The sequence below is a fragment of the Acinonyx jubatus genome, chromosome E1 (genome assembly GCF_027475565.1).
Source record: "Acinonyx jubatus isolate Ajub_Pintada_27869175 chromosome E1, VMU_Ajub_asm_v1.0, whole genome shotgun sequence".
In the NCBI taxonomy this organism is placed as follows: Eukaryota; Metazoa; Chordata; class Mammalia; order Carnivora; family Felidae; genus Acinonyx; species Acinonyx jubatus.
The window spans coordinates 47,743,631-47,763,980 of NC_069397.1; the positions used below are offsets into that span (position 1 = coordinate 47,743,631).

General features: G+C 40.6%; 1 protein-coding gene across 13 annotated transcripts in view; it reads left to right on the plus strand.

The window, feature by feature from the left end:
* CEP112 (centrosomal protein 112) overlaps nucleotides 1-20,350 on the plus strand; it is a 468,883-nt gene that overhangs the window by 253,024 nt on the left and 195,509 nt on the right. For 12 of the 13 annotated variants that reach the window (XR_003416799.2, XR_008294088.1, XM_027048061.2 and 9 more), the window contains one exon: nucleotides 4,907-5,137. Coding sequence is in view for 11 of the 13 variants with exons in the window: in XM_027048061.2 (XP_026903862.2) it covers nucleotides 4,907-5,137 (231 nt within the window). In the remaining 2 variants the exon portion in view is untranslated. Of the gene's footprint in view, nucleotides 1-4,906; nucleotides 5,138-8,227; nucleotides 8,400-20,350 lie in introns of those variants that run through there. The other variant, XM_053211929.1, reaches the window with a different exon arrangement.

A 20,350-nucleotide genomic window follows, 5' to 3' on the forward strand; every position in this document is an offset into this window, starting at 1 on the left:
TTCCATGGAATCATGTTCAGCTCCCATATTCCTTGCCCCCAGAAGCTGCAATGCTCATAAAGACATTTGTCCTCCAAGATACATTGCCTTTTGAGCATGCTCAGTGCTCACTATCCTATTTTTGACACAGGCAGTTTTATAGTGTGTGATTTTTGTTTTGTTTTTTCTTTTGGATTTTTCTCTTACTTCCTATGAGCAAAGAAAGAAAACATTGTATTTTGTACAGAATCTAGTTGTTTCATCTCATGAAGGTCTCTCAGAATATCTAATCTGCCAAACTGCCTGAGGTAACCATCCTAAATCACCAATATTCCTCTCTCTTCCTTGCCTTCATCATGCATTTAGTTGTTTAGCCCTTTTTTAAATGTTTATTTTTGAGAGAGCACAAGTGGGGGATGGGCAGAAAGAAGGAGAGACACAGATCCCAAGTAGGCTCCGTGCCATCAGCGCAGAGCCTCATGTGGGGCTCGAACCCATGAACTGCGAGATCATTACCTGAGCTGAGATCAAGAGTCGGACACTTAACCCGCTGCGCCACGCAGGTGCCTTCCCCTAACCGTTTCAGTTCTACTTCTAAAATTGTATTCCCATCCATTCCACTCTTTCCACTACTGCTGGCCTTCCCATCTCTGGTGTGTCTAAGCCATGACATAAACTGCCTCCAGGGTAGTCTTTCTTAATACAAATTCAGTAGTATTTCTTGACTTACTATCCCCACATACTCCTTTCCAGCACCCAATTTAGGTATCTTACTGGTCCTCCAGTGCCTTGATTTCCAACCCCTGTAGTTTAATGTCTTCAATATCTGCAGCAAATCTCTGTTTTCTGAGTTTCTCCTGTTCCTCTTTGACGTTCTGTTTTTTTTTTCTTCCATGCAACTCATTCTTTCTTCCTGAAATGTCCTGTATTTATCCCTGTTCCCAAATGGTGCTAATTTCTCTCTTAAGGTACATCTCAGATGCATTCAATTTTATTCAGGTTTTCAGAATTCTTAGCTCAAAGTAAGGGCTCCCTCTTTTGAACTTTTATGGCACATTGTCTTCTCTTCTGGCTCTATGGGGTGTGTGTGTGTGTGTGTGTGTGTGTGTGTGTGTGTAGCTTATAGTCTAAACTCTGGGTAAAGTTTTTTCTCTAGAAGTCATTTATGGTGGCTTCCACATCATAGGTCCTAACAAGTAGATTACATATACCTACACATTAAAGAGTAGCACATTGGAAACATTTCAGCTCTTGGTGGTGATTGCTCACAAACTTTCTGTGACGGTACAAAGGTAACCTAATACATTAATAACTATATTAATGTTGTCTTTATTCCAAGAGCACCTATAGAACAATTTTTGGATTTCCAAGATAGTCCAAATGATTCTTTCTTAACCATGAACATGTTCTCAACTTAGATACATTTTGCTTTCATAAAATGCATTTTTGAATTTTGTTTGGGACCACTTTGATGATAATCCTGGCAATCTATTATCACTTATGAGATGTTTCAACCTCTCACTGCCCTTGCCAGAACTTGTCAGATTCAGAGTGGTTTGAAGAGTCATTAGCTTTCTGGGGCGCCTGGGTGGCTCAGTAGGTTAAGTGTCCTACTTCAGCTCAGATCATGATCTGAGTCATGAGTTCATCATCAGGTCATGAGGTTGAGCCCTGTGTCTGGCTCTCTGCTGTTAGCACAGAACCCGCTTTGGATCCTCTGTCCCCCTCGCTCTCTGCCCCTCGCCCACTCGCACCTGTGCACACGTGCGCTCTCTCTTCTCTTTCAAAAATAAACATTAAAAAAAGAGTCATTAGCTTTCTAAGGAAATTGGTATAAATGTTTGGTGTTTGTCTTTTGGTGACTGGCTTATTTCACTGAGCATAATGTCCTCAAGTTTCATCCGTGCTATAGTATAAGTCAGAATTTCCTTCTTTCTGTAGGCCGAAGAACAATGCATCGTACATACAGACCCCATTTTGCTTATCCCCCTATCTGTTGATGGACATTCAGTTGCTTCCATGTTTCCTGGTCTGTCTGTATGTTTTTAACTGTTAATTGAACTCAGCTCGATTAAAAGTTGTGCTTACGGTGTGTGTCCCCTATAGACAGATAACAACCTTTATTAATTTGTTAACTGTTGTTGTAATTCTCCTGTTCTATATCGGTCAGATGGATGAAGTTTGATAGCTCGTTATTTATAATCGTAAAGAAAAATGAACACGTCTGTTCCAGATTGATCTTGGCAGTTCTGTCACTCTAGTTATCAGCACTTGCTAAGGACTGAAATATTAAATACCCCAGGGAAGCCTTCAGCATTAAGTTCTTTCATTTAATGTTTATTTCTCCCATAATTAGTTGATACATTTTTCAGTATAGTTTTTCTGTTTGAAAATCGTCATTGGACTAAAGCCTGTGCATATCAACGTGCCAGCAACTTAAAATGCCTTCCTTCAGTTCTCATCACATTCCTAGTCAACTAATAAAAATATACAGAATTACAAAGTGCACCAGTGGCTCGGGTGTGCAGAAACAGATTCCCGTATACACTGTTGTTCACATTGGAAAATGGACTCAGTGTTTCTGTAGAGCAATTTGGAAAAAAAGCTACAAAGTCATTCTTATCTTTTGACGAAATAATCTTCATAATGTAAACTAAAAGCAAAATAGCATTGTGATGTATTCATAGGTGTCGCATATGTAATAATGACTAATTGGAAATAAGACAAATATCCAAAAATAATATGATTAAGTAAATGACAATATACTGCAATGATGAAATATTAAAGAGCTACTAAGAGTGACAAGTACGCTAATAAATGGAAATGAAGACATAAAGTTAGGTATAGGAAAAGGTAGAACAGCATCTAAACGTGACTATACCATTGAAAATATTTTTATGGGCATGCCCGGATGACTCAGTTAAGTGCGTAACTCTTGATTTCAGCTCAGGTCATGACCTCACGGTTTGTGAGATCAAGCCCCCCCAGGGGCTCTGCGCTGACGGCACAGAGTCTGCTGGGGATTCTCTCACACCCTCTCTCTCTGCCCCTCCCCCACTTACACTTTCTCTCTCTCTCCAAAATAAATAAATAAACTTAAAAAAAAAAAAGAAAGCAAATATTTTATGTACATCGACAAAGATTGAAATTCAGTTTGGGGTGGTTTCGGTGGTTTTGGGAAGCTAACTTATTTTGTTCGTTTTTTATTTTTTACAAAGACGTTATGACCCTGTGACTTTGGGATGCAGCTTTGTACTAATCCTGGTGAAAATGAGAAGTTAGGGGTGTGCAATAAGAATAAATGAACAAAATACAACAAATGTCATTCTCTATAAAAAATTCTTACAACTTTGATACAGTATAGTAGGTGATAAAAACAAAGGCTTTCAAATCAAATCAGTCTGAATTTGGATAAAACCTTTGCAAATCTGTTTCTCTCAGACTACGTCTTAGTCTGTCCTGGCTACTATAAGAACATACCACGGGCTGGGTGGGTTATAAGCAGCAGACATGCACCTGTCCCATTTCTGGAAGCTGGAAGTCGAAGACCAAGGCACCAGCATGTTTGTGTTCTAATAAGGACCCTCTTCCTGGTTCATGGCTAGCGCCTTCTCCCTGCGTCCTTACATGGTAGAAGGGGAAAGGGATTTCCGAGTCTCTTTTCAAAAGGCACTAAAATGGGATTACATTTTATAAAGGCATTAATCACATCCTGAAGGCCCAAGATGACCAGTGTCCTTAATAGAAGAGGAAAATTTGGACCCAGGGACACAGACACACAAAGAAGCCATGTGAAGACAGAGCAGAGACTGGAGCGATACGTCTGTAAGCCGAGGAACACCAGAGATCTCCAGCAAACCCCAGAAGCTAGAAGAGAGGCATGGAACAGATTTTTCCCTCTGAGCCTCCAAAAGGAATCCACTCTACCAACACCTTGATTTCAGACTACTAATCTCTAGAACTGTGAGAGAATAGGTGTCTGTTGTATTAAGCCACTCAGTTTATAGTACTTTGTTAATGGCAGCCTTAGGAAACTAATATACCCCGTATGTTTGGGAATTAAGAAACGTACTTCGAAATGGTTTATAAGTCAAAGAAGAAAATAATAATGGAAGTTAAAAATGTTTGAGCTAAATGATAATGAAAATCTCATATTTCTACACCTAAGAGATTAAATGTAAGCAATAGTTGGAGGGACATTTATAGTCTTAAGTTTATAAATCAGAAAAGAAGTAAGTATAAAAATAAATGACTTAAATACTGAAAATAAGAAAATAGGAGGAGGAATATAAAATAAACCCAAGAACGTAGAATGCTAGACATCATGAAATCAGAGCAGACATCATATGAAATAAAAACGAAAATACAAGGGCACCTGGGTGGCTTAGTTTTGGTTAAGCGTCTGACTCTTGATTTCGGTTCAGGTCATGGTTGTGGGACCGAGCCCTGTGTCGGGCTCTACGCTGACAGCATGGAGCCTGTTTGCGACTCTTTCTGTCTCTCTGCCTCTCTGTCTCTCTGTCTCTGCCTCTCTCTCTGCCTCTCCCCTGCTTGTGCACAAGCTCTCTCTCTCTCAAAATAAATGAACTTAAAAAAGCCCGAAAATACAATAGCAAGTACTAGATGAATCTTTGGAACATAATGTTGAATATTGAAAAAGCAAGTTGCAAAGGAATACATATAACATTCCATTTACATAAATATTTGAAGCAAATGAAATGGACTGTGTTGTATATGGTAAAACGTTCTAGGTAGCATTTATGTCTAAACAAGGAGGGGATGGCATGGGATGGGAGAATAAGGGAAGGAAGGAAGGGAGGAAGGAAGGGAGGAAGGGAACTTTTTTGGTAGATTTATTAACCTTTTGTGATTCTTTTATGATTTTCCTATTCATATCCTCTACCTGTTTTTCATTTTTAAAAATAAGGCTATTGCCGACATGGAAGCCCAAGTTCACAAGTTGAGAGAAGAGCTGATACATGTGAACTCACAGCGGAAACAGCAGCTGGTGGAACTCGGCCTTCTTCGTGAAGAGGAGAAGCAAAAGGCTGCAAGGGACCATGAGACCGCGGTCTATAAACTGAAGGCCGAGTCAGAAAAGATGAAGTTGGAGCTGAAGAGGGCTCATGCCGCCGAGACAGACGTGGCATTGGAAAAGGTAAGGCATCCCGCTGGATTCGTACAGATCCCTGGGACCCATGTTTGGATACCACTGCTGCCACCCTTGCATTTGATCTCTCAAAGATGGCAGGCCTAGAACCACTCCCGAAATGTGTAAACTATTCACATGAGCAGTTTCAGTATCTCGCTCTATGTTTAAACACCACGAGAAGAATCTGGGGAGTAGGTTCCCTAACTTTTCCCTTGACGTTCATGGAAGGGATAGTTGGAATATCCCATTTCCGTAGGGATTGAATACACGTGGTGATAGAGCAGTGTAGAACACTGTCCAGTATTGTGCTGAGCAGGGATCCTTGGGTGATAGCCCGAAGTTTTCCTAGGTTAAGACTAGATCTTTGGTAGTTTTTCCAGTAGTTGTTTGTATATTTCACAGTCTTTTGTAATAGCATAACATAAATGATGAAGTAGTTTCCCAGATAGATGTTTCAGATTAAGAAAAGTTTCTTTAGAATTATATATTTTTGAAAAAGATGTCAGCATAATGTTCACACATTTGGGGTTGACTTGTATTCCAGGTATAATCTCAAATATTCATTCTTTCAATGTTCTGAAAAAGTGGAAACATTTTAATTGGGTAGTAAATGTGAACTGTTATAAATCATAGCAGCTGTAAATGATCTCTTGAGTTCCTACAGACCCGTCTCTTATCTTGAGATCAAAAAACTTGAATAGGGTAATCTAAGAGTCTTCTAATTCTGCTTATTTTTTTTTTACCTTTTCTTCTTCATCTTTGAATACTCTGTCTTCACAGAACACACAACACCGTTCTAATGCTTCACTGATTTTATTTTTTTAATGTTTATTTACTTTTGAGAGAGAGAGAGAGGGAGAGAGACAGAGCGTGAGCAAGGGAGGGGCAGAGAGAGACACACACACAGAATCCGAAGCAGGTTTCAGGCTCTGAGCTGTCAGCACAGAGCCCGACACGGGGCTCAAACTCACGGACCGCGAGATCATGACCTGGGCCGAAGTCGGACACTTAACTGACGGAGCCACCCAGGTGCCCCTGCTCCACTGATATTACACGGATTGTGACCCTAAGATGCTTCCCTGATAGTGTCTCAATTTCTCGGGAGCTCGGATTTTATCAGGCTTTGCCCTTGGCAGCATAACTCTGAACCCAGAAATAAATAGGAACAAGACTCTAAAGAGGCAGAAGGTAGCCTGGCTTCTTAGAGGAATAGCAGGGAGACTGGCGTGGCCAGAAATGGTGACCAAGGAGGAGAAAGAGAAGGAGGTGATGAGGCTAGGGAAGAAACCTCGGGTCCCGTGGGCCTACGTGGGCCCTTGGCAGGGTTTTGCTTTGACTCTCTGAGAGTAAGGAGGCTTTGCAGGTTTTGAGCAGAGGAGGGATGATGCTCTGATTCCCATTTGAGTAGCATCTCTCTGCGCGTGCTAAGAATAGACTGAACTGAGGGCACAGAAGGCAGTAGGGACACCAGTGAAAAGTCCATTGCAGGAAGTTTAGACGAGATGACAGAGGCCCGGGCCTGGGCAGTGGCAGCAAAAGTGGTCAAAACTGATGAGATTCGGGTTGGGTTCTGAAAAGGGAACAGACAGTGTCTGCTGTTGGTTCAGACGTGGAGTCAAGAGAGAAAGAGAGGGGCGTATGCTATGGCGCAGTCAAGGGCGGTTTCACAGTGACTTGTGGGAGCCAGCGGACCAGTGGAGTTATTTGTTGTTGAAGGAAGAGTAACAGAGCAGGTGGTGGGGCCACTGGGGGCGGGTCCGGGTTGCGATGCCTTTTATACACCTAAGTGAGGAATTTGTGGTAATTCCATCAAGGCAGTACAAAATAAGAATGTTTTGATGCTAAAATATACAGAGTTTCAGGAATTAGAAAGCGTTCTTATTGAGACTGTTTTAGCCCTCTGAAAATAGCAGATCAGCGAGACTGATGGAGAGCGAAAGGGATGTCGGCCCATCCTCTCCGGTGACTCTTACATGCCCCTCCCCTCGCCTTGGTGCCAATCAGCTCTAGCCAACAGCTCAAAGTGCTTCTAAGGAGATGTTCTTAAATGGCACAGGAACCCCTGCACACTGATTTCAGAAAATTGGGCGTACCAAAACCAGACTTAAAAACATACAAGCTGGGCCTTAATTTTCTTGCATTATGTATTCATATTTCAGATGTTTCTTTTTACTAGAAGATGAACCTTTTCAAGTATAGGTCTATACGTGTTGTAACTAATTAGCAGTTTGCAGATAATAAAGAAAAATAGTAATAGAACCATTAGTGATTCAGTTGGCAAACATTTCTGGAAGATCTTCTGTAACCTAGAAAGGCCCATCCCAGGCACTGTGCGGACACATAGAAAAAAGAAACAAAAAAGGTACTGTCCTTAAGGAGATCTGAAAGTAACAGTGGCAGTAAGATATTCACACGTAGAAAAATGACTATAATGCAAGGTGGAGTGTGAATTGGGGGAGATCATTCCTGTTAAGGAAATCAGGGAAGATTCCCTGGAAGAGGTGTCACTTTTACCAGATATAAGGAATATGTAGGATTTTGACTAGTAGATATGCAAGGGGCATTCAAAGCCAGAGGACTTAACAACAGAAGACAAACAAAACTGTTTATATGGCATTGAGGTTAATCAAGGGGAGTGGTTAGTGATCAGGCTAAAAGACAGTCTAGGATCACTGAGACTCTCCAAAGCCGTGATAGTATTTTAGCTTCATGGGGTAAACGGTGAGGAGCTGCTGAAAGTTTTTAAGCCCTGAAAGTCAGCATTCAAGTGATTCTTGGGAAAATCTTTCTGTCGGTGTTGTTGCAGTGGGAATGCCAATTGGTGGGGACCGGATTAATAACACGGGCAGGAGGTCTCTGTGAGCACGTTAGAAATGCGGGAAGGCCGTGAGAACCTAGTGGTGACAATGGGCTGGAGGGAACATGGCTGAGAATCATCTCAGAGGTGGCATTGATTACACTTGTCAAGGTTACATCCAGCCCTGAATACATGGGGAAGGGAGAAGTCTGGTTGGGGAGAAAGAAGGCATGTACCATTTGCTGAGTTGGACGTGCCTCCACTCCACCCAGCTGACGCTCGTTCACTTGCTGTTGAAGGAACGTCTGTAGAGGGCCAGAAGAGAGGGCAGGACTCGAAGAAACAGCTGTGGGGTGTCACCCACCGGGAGGGCCTGTTCATGAGAGGAATATAGAAAGAAAACAGTCAGCCGTGAAGGAAGAACTTCATTGAAGATGTTGGGGAGGAAGCAGCCAAAGAAGGGTCATTGAGGTAAGAGGAATCTGAGAAGACTGTATTTTCATGGACACAAAGGCAGAGAATATTTGGAAAGGAGGATTTTCAAGAATGTGACACAAAATCAGGAAGGATGAGGGCAGAGGAGAGGTCACGGGATTTGAAACTGAGAATTCATTGATGATCTTGGGCAGAACCCTCAAGGGATAGTGTGGACAGGAACACTGTTGCAGAAGATGAGAGAGGAGTGAGGAAGGGAAGGTTCGTGAATACTCTGTTGTTTCAGAAAACCGGATATTAAAAGGAAGGTGTAGTTCCAAAGGAGTATATTTTTAGGCTGCAAATGTCTTGAAATACAGGAGAAGGGAACTAGTGGACAGGAAGAGCTTAGTGAGGCAGAGAACCACAGACACTTGAGGGTTTGCCATCTGAGACATAAGGGTGTGGTTGAAAGAGTGGCACAGGCCCACCCTGGGCCCTTGGCCGCGAGGATCCAGCCGTGTGAGACCTTGGCCTGTTCCTGGATGGAGCCTGCCTCGCGCTCTCCTTCCTCCAGGCCTATATACCTGCCGCCCCTCGGCCTGGGATGTTCTTCCCCTCCCCTGGAGTCTCTGTGGCTCTTCTCCTCCTCACTCTGTACTGCTCAGTGTCCTTCTCTGACCTTGCTCTCCAAAGTCTTGCCCAGCTCTACCGGCGCTGCTGGTCCCATTGTCTTCATACTTATTTTTTTTAAGCTGGTTTTTTTTTCAATATATGAAATTTATTGTCAAATTGGTTTCCATACAACACCCAGTGCTCATCCCAAAAGGTGCCCTCCTCAATACCCATCACCCACCCTCCCCTCCCTCCCACCCCCCATCAACCCTCAGTTTGTTTTCAGTTTTTAAGAGTCTCTTATGCTTTGGCTCTCTCCCACTCTAACCTCTTTTTTTTTTTTTTCCTTCCCCTCCCCCATGGGTTCCCGTCAAGTTTCTCAGGATCCACATAAGAGTGAAAACATATGGTATCTGTCTTTCTCTGTATGGCTTATTTCATTTAGCATAACACTCTCCAGTTCCATCCACGTTGCTACAAAGGGCCATATTTCATTCTTTCTCATTGCCACGTAGTACTCCATTGTGTATATAAACCACAATTTCTTTATCCATTCATCAGTTGATGGACATTTAGGCTCTTTCCATAATTTGGCTATTGTTGAGAGTGCTGCTATAAACATTGGGGTACAAGTGCCCCTATGCATCAGTACTCCTGTATCCCTTGGGTAAATTCCTAGCAGTGCTATTGCTGGGTCATAGGGTAGGTCTATTTTTAATTTTCTGAGGAACCTCCACACTGCTTTCCAGAGCGGCTGCACCAATTTGCATTCCCACCAACAGTGCAAGAGGGTTCCCGTTTCTCTACATCCTCTTCAGCATCTATAGTCTCCTGATTTGTTCATTTTGGCCACTCTGGCATGAGGTGATATCTGAGTGTGGTTTTGATTTGTATTTCCCTGATGAGGAGCGACGTTGAGCATCTTTTCATGTGCCTGTTGGCCATCCGGATATCTTCTTTAGAGAAGTGTCTATTCATGTTTCCTGCCCATTTCTTCACTGGGTTATTTGTTTTTCGGGTGTGGAGTTTGGTGAGCTCTTTATAGATTTTGGATACTAGCCCTGTGTCCGGTATGTCATTTGCAAATGTCTTTTCCCATTCCGTTGGTTGCCTTTTAGTTTTGTTGGTTGTTTCCTTTGCTGTGCAGAAGCTTTTTATCTTCATAAGGTCCCAGTAGTTCATTTTTGCTTTTAATTCCCTTGCCTTTGGGGATGTGTCAAGTAAGAAATCGCTATGGCTGAGGTCAGAGAGGTCTTTTCTTGCTTTCTCCTCCAGGGTTTTGATGGTTTCCTGTCTCACATTCAGGTCCTTTATCCATTTTGAGTTTATTTTTGTGAATGGTGTGAGAAAGTGGTCTAGTTTCAACCTTCTGCATGTTGCTGTCCAGTTCTCCCAGCACCATGTTAAAGAGACTGTCTTTTTTCCATTGGATGTTCTTTCCTGCTTTGTCAAAGATGAGTTGGCCATACATTTGTGGGTCTAGTTCTGGGGTTTCTATTCTATTCCATTGGTCTGTGTGTCTGTTTTTGTGCCAATACCATGCCGTCTTGATGATGACAGCTTTGTAGTAGAGGCTAAAGTCTGGGATTGTGATGCCTCCTGCTTTGGTCTTCTTCTTCAAAATTACTTTGGCTATTCGGGGCCTTTTGTGGTTCCATATGAATTTTAGGATTGCTTGTTCTAGTTTCGAGAAGAATGATGGTGCAATTTTGGCTGGGATTGCATTGAATGTGTAGATAGCTTTGGGTAGTATTGACATTTTGACAATATTTATTCTTCCAATCCATGAGCATGGAATGTTTTTCCATTTCTTTATATCTTCTTCAATTTCCTTCATAAGCATTCTATAGTTTTCAGCATACAGATCTTTTATATCTTTGGTTAGGTTTATCCCTAGGTATTTTATGCTGCTTGGTGCAATTGTGAATGGGATCAGTTCCTTTATTTGTCTTTCTGTTGCTTCATTATTCGTGTATAAGAATGCAACTGATTTCTGTACATTGATTTTGTATCCTGCGACTCTGCTAAATTCATGTATCAGTTCTAGCAGACTTTTGGTGGAGTCTTTCGGATTTTCTATGTATAATATCATGTCATCTGCAAAAAGTGAAAGCTTAACTTCATCTTTGCCAATTTTGATGCCTTTGATTTCCTTTTGTTGTCTGATTGCTGATGCTAGAACTTCCAGCACTATGTTCAACAACAGCAGTGAGAGTGTTCCTGATCTCAGGGAAAAAGCTCTCAGTTTTTCCCTGTCTTCATACCTCAGGTCACCATCTGGAATCATCTTTTCATTTTTCTGATCGTTTATTTTCTATTCTTCCCCTCCCCACCCCCCATTGGAATGTGAGCTCCATGAGCAGGATCTGGGTCTGTCTTGTTCATGTCTGTACTGCTCGTGTTTAGAAAACTTGGCACATATATGAGTGAGGGAATGATAGAAGCCACGACTTTCAAGGACGGAAGAAGGGAGAGGATTGGTAAAGATACAAGGGGGTTCCACGACCAGACTTGTGAAGGGCTTCTATCTGATACCGTCTCTATTCTCTGTAAAGAATAGCAGTAGTCTTCTGAGTGAGGAGCGTCAGGACGGTGGAAATGGCCAGGCTTCAGCCTGGGCAGATGGCTGGAACGTGGCAGGAAGCAGGTGTAAGGGAATTTGACCGGGTGGATTTGGAGTCCTGCAGGTAGAGGAGGGGCGATGGCAGCGTGAGTCTGGAAGAATGGAATGGTCCTGAATTGAACTGAGAACACAAGTAACACAAGAAGGCAGAAATGGGGTTTTAGCATGGTAACATTAGCCACCATGGTTAAAGGTGCTGGAGGGGTTCATCAGAATGTAGCAACTTGTTGGCAGAAGGAGAGTCTGGGGAAAGGGACAAGAGCGCTAAAGTGGACCGGTGTTTAGTGCCATGAGTTTGGTTTTTGTTGAGTTGGTGGAATTAGCCAATCCCAAAGTCCATGTGATAGAAAACAAGTGCTGGGCTCTTGATGGGAAGAGTCGTTGGTGTTTCTGATTGATAAATGTTCTAACTTAACTAGTGAAAGGAGTGCAGTATTTCTAAGTGCAGGAAGACCTGGACTGAGTTCCCTGAAAACCGTCTTTGTAAAACACTCATTTCTAAAGCCCCAGGACCACACGTGGCACCTGAGACAAAGCACCATACATAAATGTCGAGGAAATGAAAGAATGATGATGAACTGAGAAATTCAGTCTAGCTACTGTGAAAGGCAGTGTGAACAAATAAAACCTTGGTTTTGATTCATCCATATTTGATTTTGACCCATTGTAAATACTTCCGATGGGACAAGATACATTTTTATATTCAAATATTCATGTTTCTTAGTACATTAAATGTCTAGCATAAAGCTTTTTTCAGACAGTTTTTTTTTACACAAATTAGAGTTCTTAAAAAATTTTTTTAACATTTATTTATTTTTGAGAAACAGAGTGAGACAAAGCGTGAGCAGGGGAGGGGCAGAGAGAGAAGGAGACACAGAATCTGAAGCAGGCTCCAGGCTCCGAGCCGTCAGCACAGAGCCCGATGTGGGGCTCGAACCCACAAACTGCGAGATCATGACCTGAGCCGAAGTCAGACGCTCAACTGACTGACCCACCCAGGCTCCCCAGTAGAATTCTTAATATAAAAATCTGAATTAACACCAGTAAACTGGTAGACAATCCTATTGCCGCCTGTTGTGTCATTGTGTGGGACAGTTGAATTCTTCTACTGTATTTTTATAAAAGATTTAATGTTTTGTCCCGTTTTAAATCTGAAAGTTGAAATATTCGCCAGCAGCTTGGAATCCTGTCAGAATTGGGGGGTTTAGAAATTAATTTTTCTCTCATTAAGTATAAAAGTGAGGTTCAAAGAGGAGAGGAGAATAACACCAGAATAATAAATACTCTGAACGTGACACTCCCTGTGGTTGGGTTGTTGGTGGCACTTACAACATTGAGGTCATGAGAGAATTCCTGAGTCCAGCCCCTACCTGAGCCTCTGTCCGCAGCAATTCAGGCCTTGCTGACATCTTCAGCGGCTTGAAGAGAAACCTGTAATGCCTCTACAAGGTCGAAAGATTTGCAACAGAGAATCCAAGAGAGGCAATGATTGACATCTGAAAAGCGAAAGCTGCTTTACTCACCTTTTAAAATGTCTTTTTTAAGTTTATTTATTTTTGAGAGAGGGAGAGCGAGCATGAATCGGGGAGGGGCAGAGAGAGAGGGAGACACAGAATCTAAAAAGCAAGCTGTAGGCTCTGAGCTGTTCCCACAGAGCCCGACGCGGGGCTCGAACCCATGAACCGTAAGACCATGACCTGAGCCCAAGTCAGACGCTTAACCTACTGAGCCACCAGGAGCCCCACACCTTTTAAAATCTTTTGAAACCAATCTGAGACAAAGTCCACAGAAAACGTGAACCTTTGAAAATTACAGAATATTACTAAGTGATGGTGGTGGGTCATTTGCCGAAGTTTGATTAAAACTTTGGTATTTAACAGAGAGGGAGGCAAACCATAAGAGACTGTTAACTATAGAGGACAAACTGAGAGTTGATGGCAGGAGATGGGAGAGGGATATGGGCATTAAGGAGGGTGCTTGTTGCCAGGACAGCGGGAGGGTGTTGTATGTTAAGTGATAAGTCACTAAATTCTACTCCTGAAACCAATACTATATTATATGTTCACTAACTTGAATTTAAATAAAATCTTGGAAGAAGAAACAAAACCTTTGGAATTGAAAATTTACCATTGTTTCAGAAATCTATTCAGTTGCTTTTAAAATAAGTTTCTTGAAATAAGGTGCTATGTTAGAAAATTTGGAAAATATAGAAATGTAAAATTTCCTGTTACTACCACCAGTCAGAGGAAACCAAGAGCAGTGATTTAATGTGCATGTACAATAGCTATATGAACTTAGCAGACTGAGATCACACCAAATGAGATCACATAGTGCAGTCTTTTGCTTTTTTAAAAAATTACACTAAGAATATTCCAATGGCATTTGAGATTCTTTGAAAATATAGTTTTCATGATATTCCATATTATGAATGTAGCATAATTTATTGTAGTATTCTCTTATTTTTGAACATTTAGCTTCTTAAAAAATTGCCTACATTGATATAGAGATTAACATCTTCTTATGTAAATTTTTTTCAACATTTCCATTTTTTTTTTTTCCTTAGGTTAAGATCCCAGTAGAATTATGGGGTCAGGTTACTTTTTCCAAAAGGTTGTACTAATTTATATTTTCCACAACAGAATATCTGTTTTATCTAACCAGTCCTCATTATTAATACTTTTCTTTAATTTTTGGTAGTTTTTGGTCAATAATTTATTGTTTTAATTTGTATTTTAAGACTGAGATTGAACATTTAAAATAAATTGGTTGTCCATATTTCATTTTCTGAGAATTGCCTCTTCATATCCTTTGACAATTTCTCTTCTGTTAGTGACCTGATGTTTTTCTCCTCACCTTACATAAACTCATTTGCATTTAGGACGAAAAAATTCTTATCTTTGTGGCAACTGTTTTTGGTGTTTGCCTTTTAACTTTATCATTTAATTTTCTGATACACAAAAGATCCTGTTTGTGTTTAGTGTAATCCATCCATCATTTCCTTTGTGAATTCTCCATGAATAGTTGTTTTAAGCTTCACAATATGATATTTAAAAACATATGAACACATCAAACATTTTCCACACCATACTCTACTAAGTAAAAAGCGCTTATGAAATTGACATAGCATTTACCAGCTTGGGCTGCTGGTCTGTAATTTTAATAGTATCTGAAGGATTATACTGGAATTCTGCCAGCCTGAAGTCATTAAAAGGCTTTGAGCAACAATTCAGCATCTTTTTCAAATTTAAGAAAAGCTCCATATGGCATAATTATTCAAAGCTAAGGTCATAGAAACTACTTAAACCTTTGAAATTTATAATTAAAGGATTAATATTAACTTATGAAGACATTGTCATTTTGGCTTAAAATGGATTTCTAATCTCAATTCTGTTCCCTTTACTTTGATCTTTTCCCTGACTTTTTCCTTTGCTAAAAATGTGAAGTTTTATACCCTTAAATTTTTAAATTAAATATTATCCCTAAACAGTTGAGATTTATAAAAATTGATTGACAAATAACATCCTGCCTAACTTTTACAATATTCCACAAATGTTGAGGAACTTCCAAGTTGGCATTTTCTTCCGGGTGTAAAAGTCACAGTTTGATAGAATGGACCATAATGATAATTCTCAACCTAACAGTGGATTAATTTACAAAAGAAAAACATGCACAAATGACAACTTGGAAAACTTAGTGCACATACTTTGAATGTGATGAGTTGGTGTTCATTTATATCAAAGTTTAGAATTTCGAAGCATCTTCAGGGTACCTCCATTGGGAACCTCGTTGAAGTGCTGAAAGGGCCTAAGTCTTGTTTTATACCAGAGCTAAGACTTTTTGGTCATTTTGACAATATCTGCACATCAGCCCAAACCAAGTATTTTCGTTAAATCGGTTTATGTATCTTCTGCGTCACAAGAGGAATTGTGTGTTCCCTAGAGACACAGTTTTGCACCGATCCCCAGCTCTCTCCTACTTTCTCTTGTTCTCATGCGGGTCACCTGTTTCACAGGGATTCCACTAGATAAGTCCTGGAATGAGGTCTGAGGTGTTTGCCTACTGAACAAGAAGAGCAGATATTGGATATTTACGCTGTCAAGGTTTTGCCGTCCCAACCCGAGTGGGGCTGCCAAACTCAATGCCAGGGTGGAGTCACAGATGCACATGGCAGTGGGGCTGCTCCCTGCTGAATGGCTCTTGCTGTTTCCCACAGAATCTTCTGCCGATGCTCCCTCCGCCTCTGTGCTGCATGGTAAAGAGCACTTCCGTTTCCTGGCAATCTGGGAGAGCAAATCAATAGCTTAACTTCAAAGTCTAGTTTTCCTAGGCCAGAGAGCTGTGTTTTACTTGGAGAAAATTAAAAGGCAGTATATTCTACGTTAAGGCTATTTCAAAATAAAATCTAGAATTATAAGTGAATCTTTGTTTATTTTTAAAGTAAATATTTACGGTCTACAAGATTAACCCTCCCTTGTTCTCCAGCCTAACTTTCTAATATTCTAATTGCACCGTTGGCAATGGAAGCCCGCCGTTCATGGGAAGTTGTTGGTTTTATCCTTTGGGGTTTTCTGAAGGGAGAAAATCTCTACCTAGAATAAAGGGACAATCTCTGTTAGGCCAGGGTAAAAAGATGGTATTTTGACTTTAGAAGTTACTGGAAACAGAACAATTTATTTGGCATCTTCAGAGAGTGATATCCCAACTGAGAGAACTGAGAGTAAAATAAGTAGGTATTTGTGCCCAAAAGCATTTGTATGTGTGTTCGTTTTGGTTTCTGTGAGGTTTTTTTGCGTCTGTGCGTGCGCGTGTGCGTGTGTGTGTGTGTTTGAGATGAGTACTGATAACTGTACAATCCTTTTTGATCCTTTCAGCTTCGTGGTCGAACCTGTAGGAGTCTTACTAGCAGTGTATCTTTTTTCATAACACTGAAGAAAAAAAAATGAAAAAATGTGCATTTCATTAATATCTTCAGCAATGATGAAATGATTACAAATAAGAACAGAAATTGTAATTTAGGGCACCGTCTTGATGGTTTACCATAAATAGGGGGCTTACGCCTCCCAACCTACCTGGGAAGGTCCCAGTTTGCACCTGTTGCCCCAGGATCCTGAATGATTTAACACCCCCCTCCTCCTTTCACTTTTAAACATGTCCCAGCCTGCATGTTAAGCTCTGTGATTACCCTAACTATGAGGGTGCTTTTTATGTGAAGGAGGCATCTCTTCTCTTTATATATCCTATGATTTAGTTGTTGAACATTATAATGCTGACTACACAGATTTTAAATGAGTGCCTTTTTGAAAATAATACTAAACTTAAACTATAGGCAACTAGACTCTAATTATGTTAACATTCTAACTAGCCTTTCCTGATGTTTTTTCTATCCCAGGCCAACATTTCAGTAACGTTTTATGCACTTAGGACAAAAGCATTTTCCAGTTGTTAGGAGGCTCAAGGAAGTTGGAATGAAGGGACAGAGCCTCCCTATCCATACTCCTGCCTTCTTTGTTTGGAGACTTTCTGGGAGGTGAGGGCAGAGGACGAGCTGATGGGCATCAGATGGTAGGGGTAGGCAGAGTGTCTGACTCTCAGAGGTGTCAGAGGGCATAGCACATGGGTAGAGCTCTGGGATGGGAGTCAAGTCTTGTCCTCATCATTGTTTATAATGGGAGGGCGGCAGTCATTCCTGTGGAAGGGGGTTTTCTAATTCAATGTCGTGAGGATTAAGTTAATAATCAAAAATGGCCAATGAATATAACTAAGTTGGATACATTATGGGACACAGTAAAAATAAATATAGTATATGACCAGAAAAAGTGCTTTTGGTTTAAATATAGCTCTTTATCCTCATGAGTAATGAAGGAAGTACTAATGTAGACAAGATACTATTTTTCATGTATTGAGTAAACAAATTATTTTAAATGATACCGAGTATCACTTTTAATTAATGATATGAAATACCAAGGGTGCAATAGATAAATACTCCAAAATTCTAAATTCTATTAGTGGGAATGGAAATTGGTACAACTTTCCTGAAAGCCTTTAATTATCTATACTGTGGACTTCTAAAATATTCATCTCTTTTGATTTAGTAGTCTGTTTCTTGGTTAGCAGAGCATCGATACCAAAACCCAAAACAGGTAGCCCTCTAACAACAGATTAATCTCAGAAGTCTGTTGCATTTCTACACACCAAAAATGAAGCAGAAGGAAGAAAATTAAGAAAACAATTGCATTTGGGGGAGCCTGGGTGGCTCGGTCAGTTAAGCACCCAACTTCAGCTCAGGTCATGCTCTCACGGTTCCTGGGTTCAAGCCCCACGTCAGACTCTGAGCTAACACCTCAGAGCCTGGAGCCTGCTTCGGATTCTGTGTCCCCCTTTCTCTCTGCCCCTCCCCTGCTTGCACTCCATCTCTCTCTCTCTCTCAAAAATAAATAAACATTAAAAAATTTTAAAACGAAAAAGAAAATAATCACATTTAAAATTGTACCAAATATAAGATACCTAGGATTTTACCTGCCTGAAGTGGTGAAAGACCTGTGCTCTGAAAACTATAAAACACTGATGAAAGGAATTGGAGACAACACAAAGAAATGGAAAGATGTTCCATGCTCATGGGTTGGAAGAACAAATGTTGTTAAAATGGTCTACACTACCCAAAGCACTCTACAGATTCAATGCATTCCTTATGCAAATAACAACAGCATTTTTCACAGAACTAGAACAACAACAGCAACAACAAATCCCTAAAATTTATATGGAGCCTCAGAAGACTCAAAAAGCCAAAGCAATCTCGAAAAAGAAAGGCAAAGCTGGAGGTGTTCCAATTCCAGACTTCAAGTTATATTGCAGAGCTTCAGTGATCAAAACAGTACCATACCGGCGCAAAAATGGATACATAGGTCAGTAGAACAGAATAGAAAACCCAGATATAAATTCACAATTATATTGTCAATTAATCTTTGACAAAGCAGGAAAGAATATCCAGTGGGAAAAAGACAGTCTGTTCAACAAATGGTGTTGGGAAAACTGGTCAGTTATGTGTAAAAGCATGACCCCGGACCACTTGGCTACACCATACACAAAAATAAACTCAAAATGGTTTGACCTGAACCATAAAAATCCTAGAAGAGAGCACAAGCAGTTAATGTCTCTGACATTAGCCATAGCAACATTTTTCTAGATAATATCTCCTGAGGCAAGGGAAATAAAGCAAAAACAAACTATTGAGACTACATAAGAAAAAAAAAATCTTCTGCACAGAAAAGGAAGCGATCAACAAAACTAATAGGCAGTCTACTGAGTTGGAGAACATATTTGCAAATGATATATCCAAAAAAGGGTTAGTATGCAAAATATATAAAGAACTTACACAAGTCATGCCCCAAGAACAAATAATCCAATTTAATAATGGACAGAGGGCATAAACACATTTCTCCAAAGACATCCAGATGTCCAACAGACACATGAAAAGGTGCTCAACATCACTCATCATTAGGAAAATGAAAACTGCAATGAGATACCACCTCACACCTGTCAGGATGCCTAAAATAAGAGTCACAAGAAACAACAGGTGTTGGCAAGGCTATGTAGAAAGGGGACCCTCATGCACTGGTGGTGGGAATGCAAACTGGTGCAGCCACTGTGGAAAACAGTATGGAGGTTCCTCCTAAAGTTAAAAATAGAACTACCTTACAATCCAGTAATTGCACTACTATTTCCCCCTAAAATACAAAAAACACGAATTCGGAGGAATACATGCACCCCTATGTTTAAAACAGCTTTATTTACAATAGCCAAGATATGGAAGCAGTCCAAGTGTTCATTAATAGATGAATGGATAAAGAAGGTGTGATATATAGATACAGATATAGATATAGATACACACACACACACACACACACACACATATATACGCATACACATGTATATGTATATAGATAGAGATACACACAATGGAATATTATTCAGCCATAAAAAAGAATGAAATCTTGCCATTTGCAATGACATGGATGGCGCTAGGGAGTAGAATGCTAAGTGAAATATGTCAGTGAGAGAACAAATGCCATATGATTTCACTCGTGTGGAACTTAAGAAACAAAACAAACGAGCAAATTAAAAAAAGAGAGGGAGAGGCAGACAGACTCTTAACTATAGAGAACAAAATGGTGATTACCAGAGGGGATGGGTGAAACATACGATAGGGATTAAGGAGTGCACTTGTCGTGACGGGTACTGGGCGATGTGTGGGAGTATATCACCCCATTGTACACCTGAAACTAATAGCACACTGTATGTTAACTCTACTGGAATTAAAATAAATTTAGGAAGGAAGGAAGGGAGGGAGGGAGGGAAAGAAAGCTAGCTAGCTGAGGGACGGTTAGCAGGCCATGGCACTCTCTTAATGCTTTCAGCATTTGGTGCCTGTTTTGTGTATAGCCATCCTAGATGCTGGATATAGTAATGAACAAAACAGGCAGATATTCCTGTGTCCTCAGAGCTCACATTCTAGCAGGAGAGACAGACAGTAAATAGTGAGCATGCCACCTAATGAACTTACACTGAATTGTTAAACCAACAAACAAAAAAGTGTCTAAGTGCTACTGAATAAGAAATGATAGAAAAGATGAAGGGAGACTCTGGAGTGCCAGAATTGGGGACATTTAAGTAATGCGATCGGGTTGGCCTCATTGAGAAAGTCAAGGAAGGAGTTGAATGAACGATATGGATGCCTGGAGGAAGCAATTTCTGATGGAGCGAACAGCCTGTG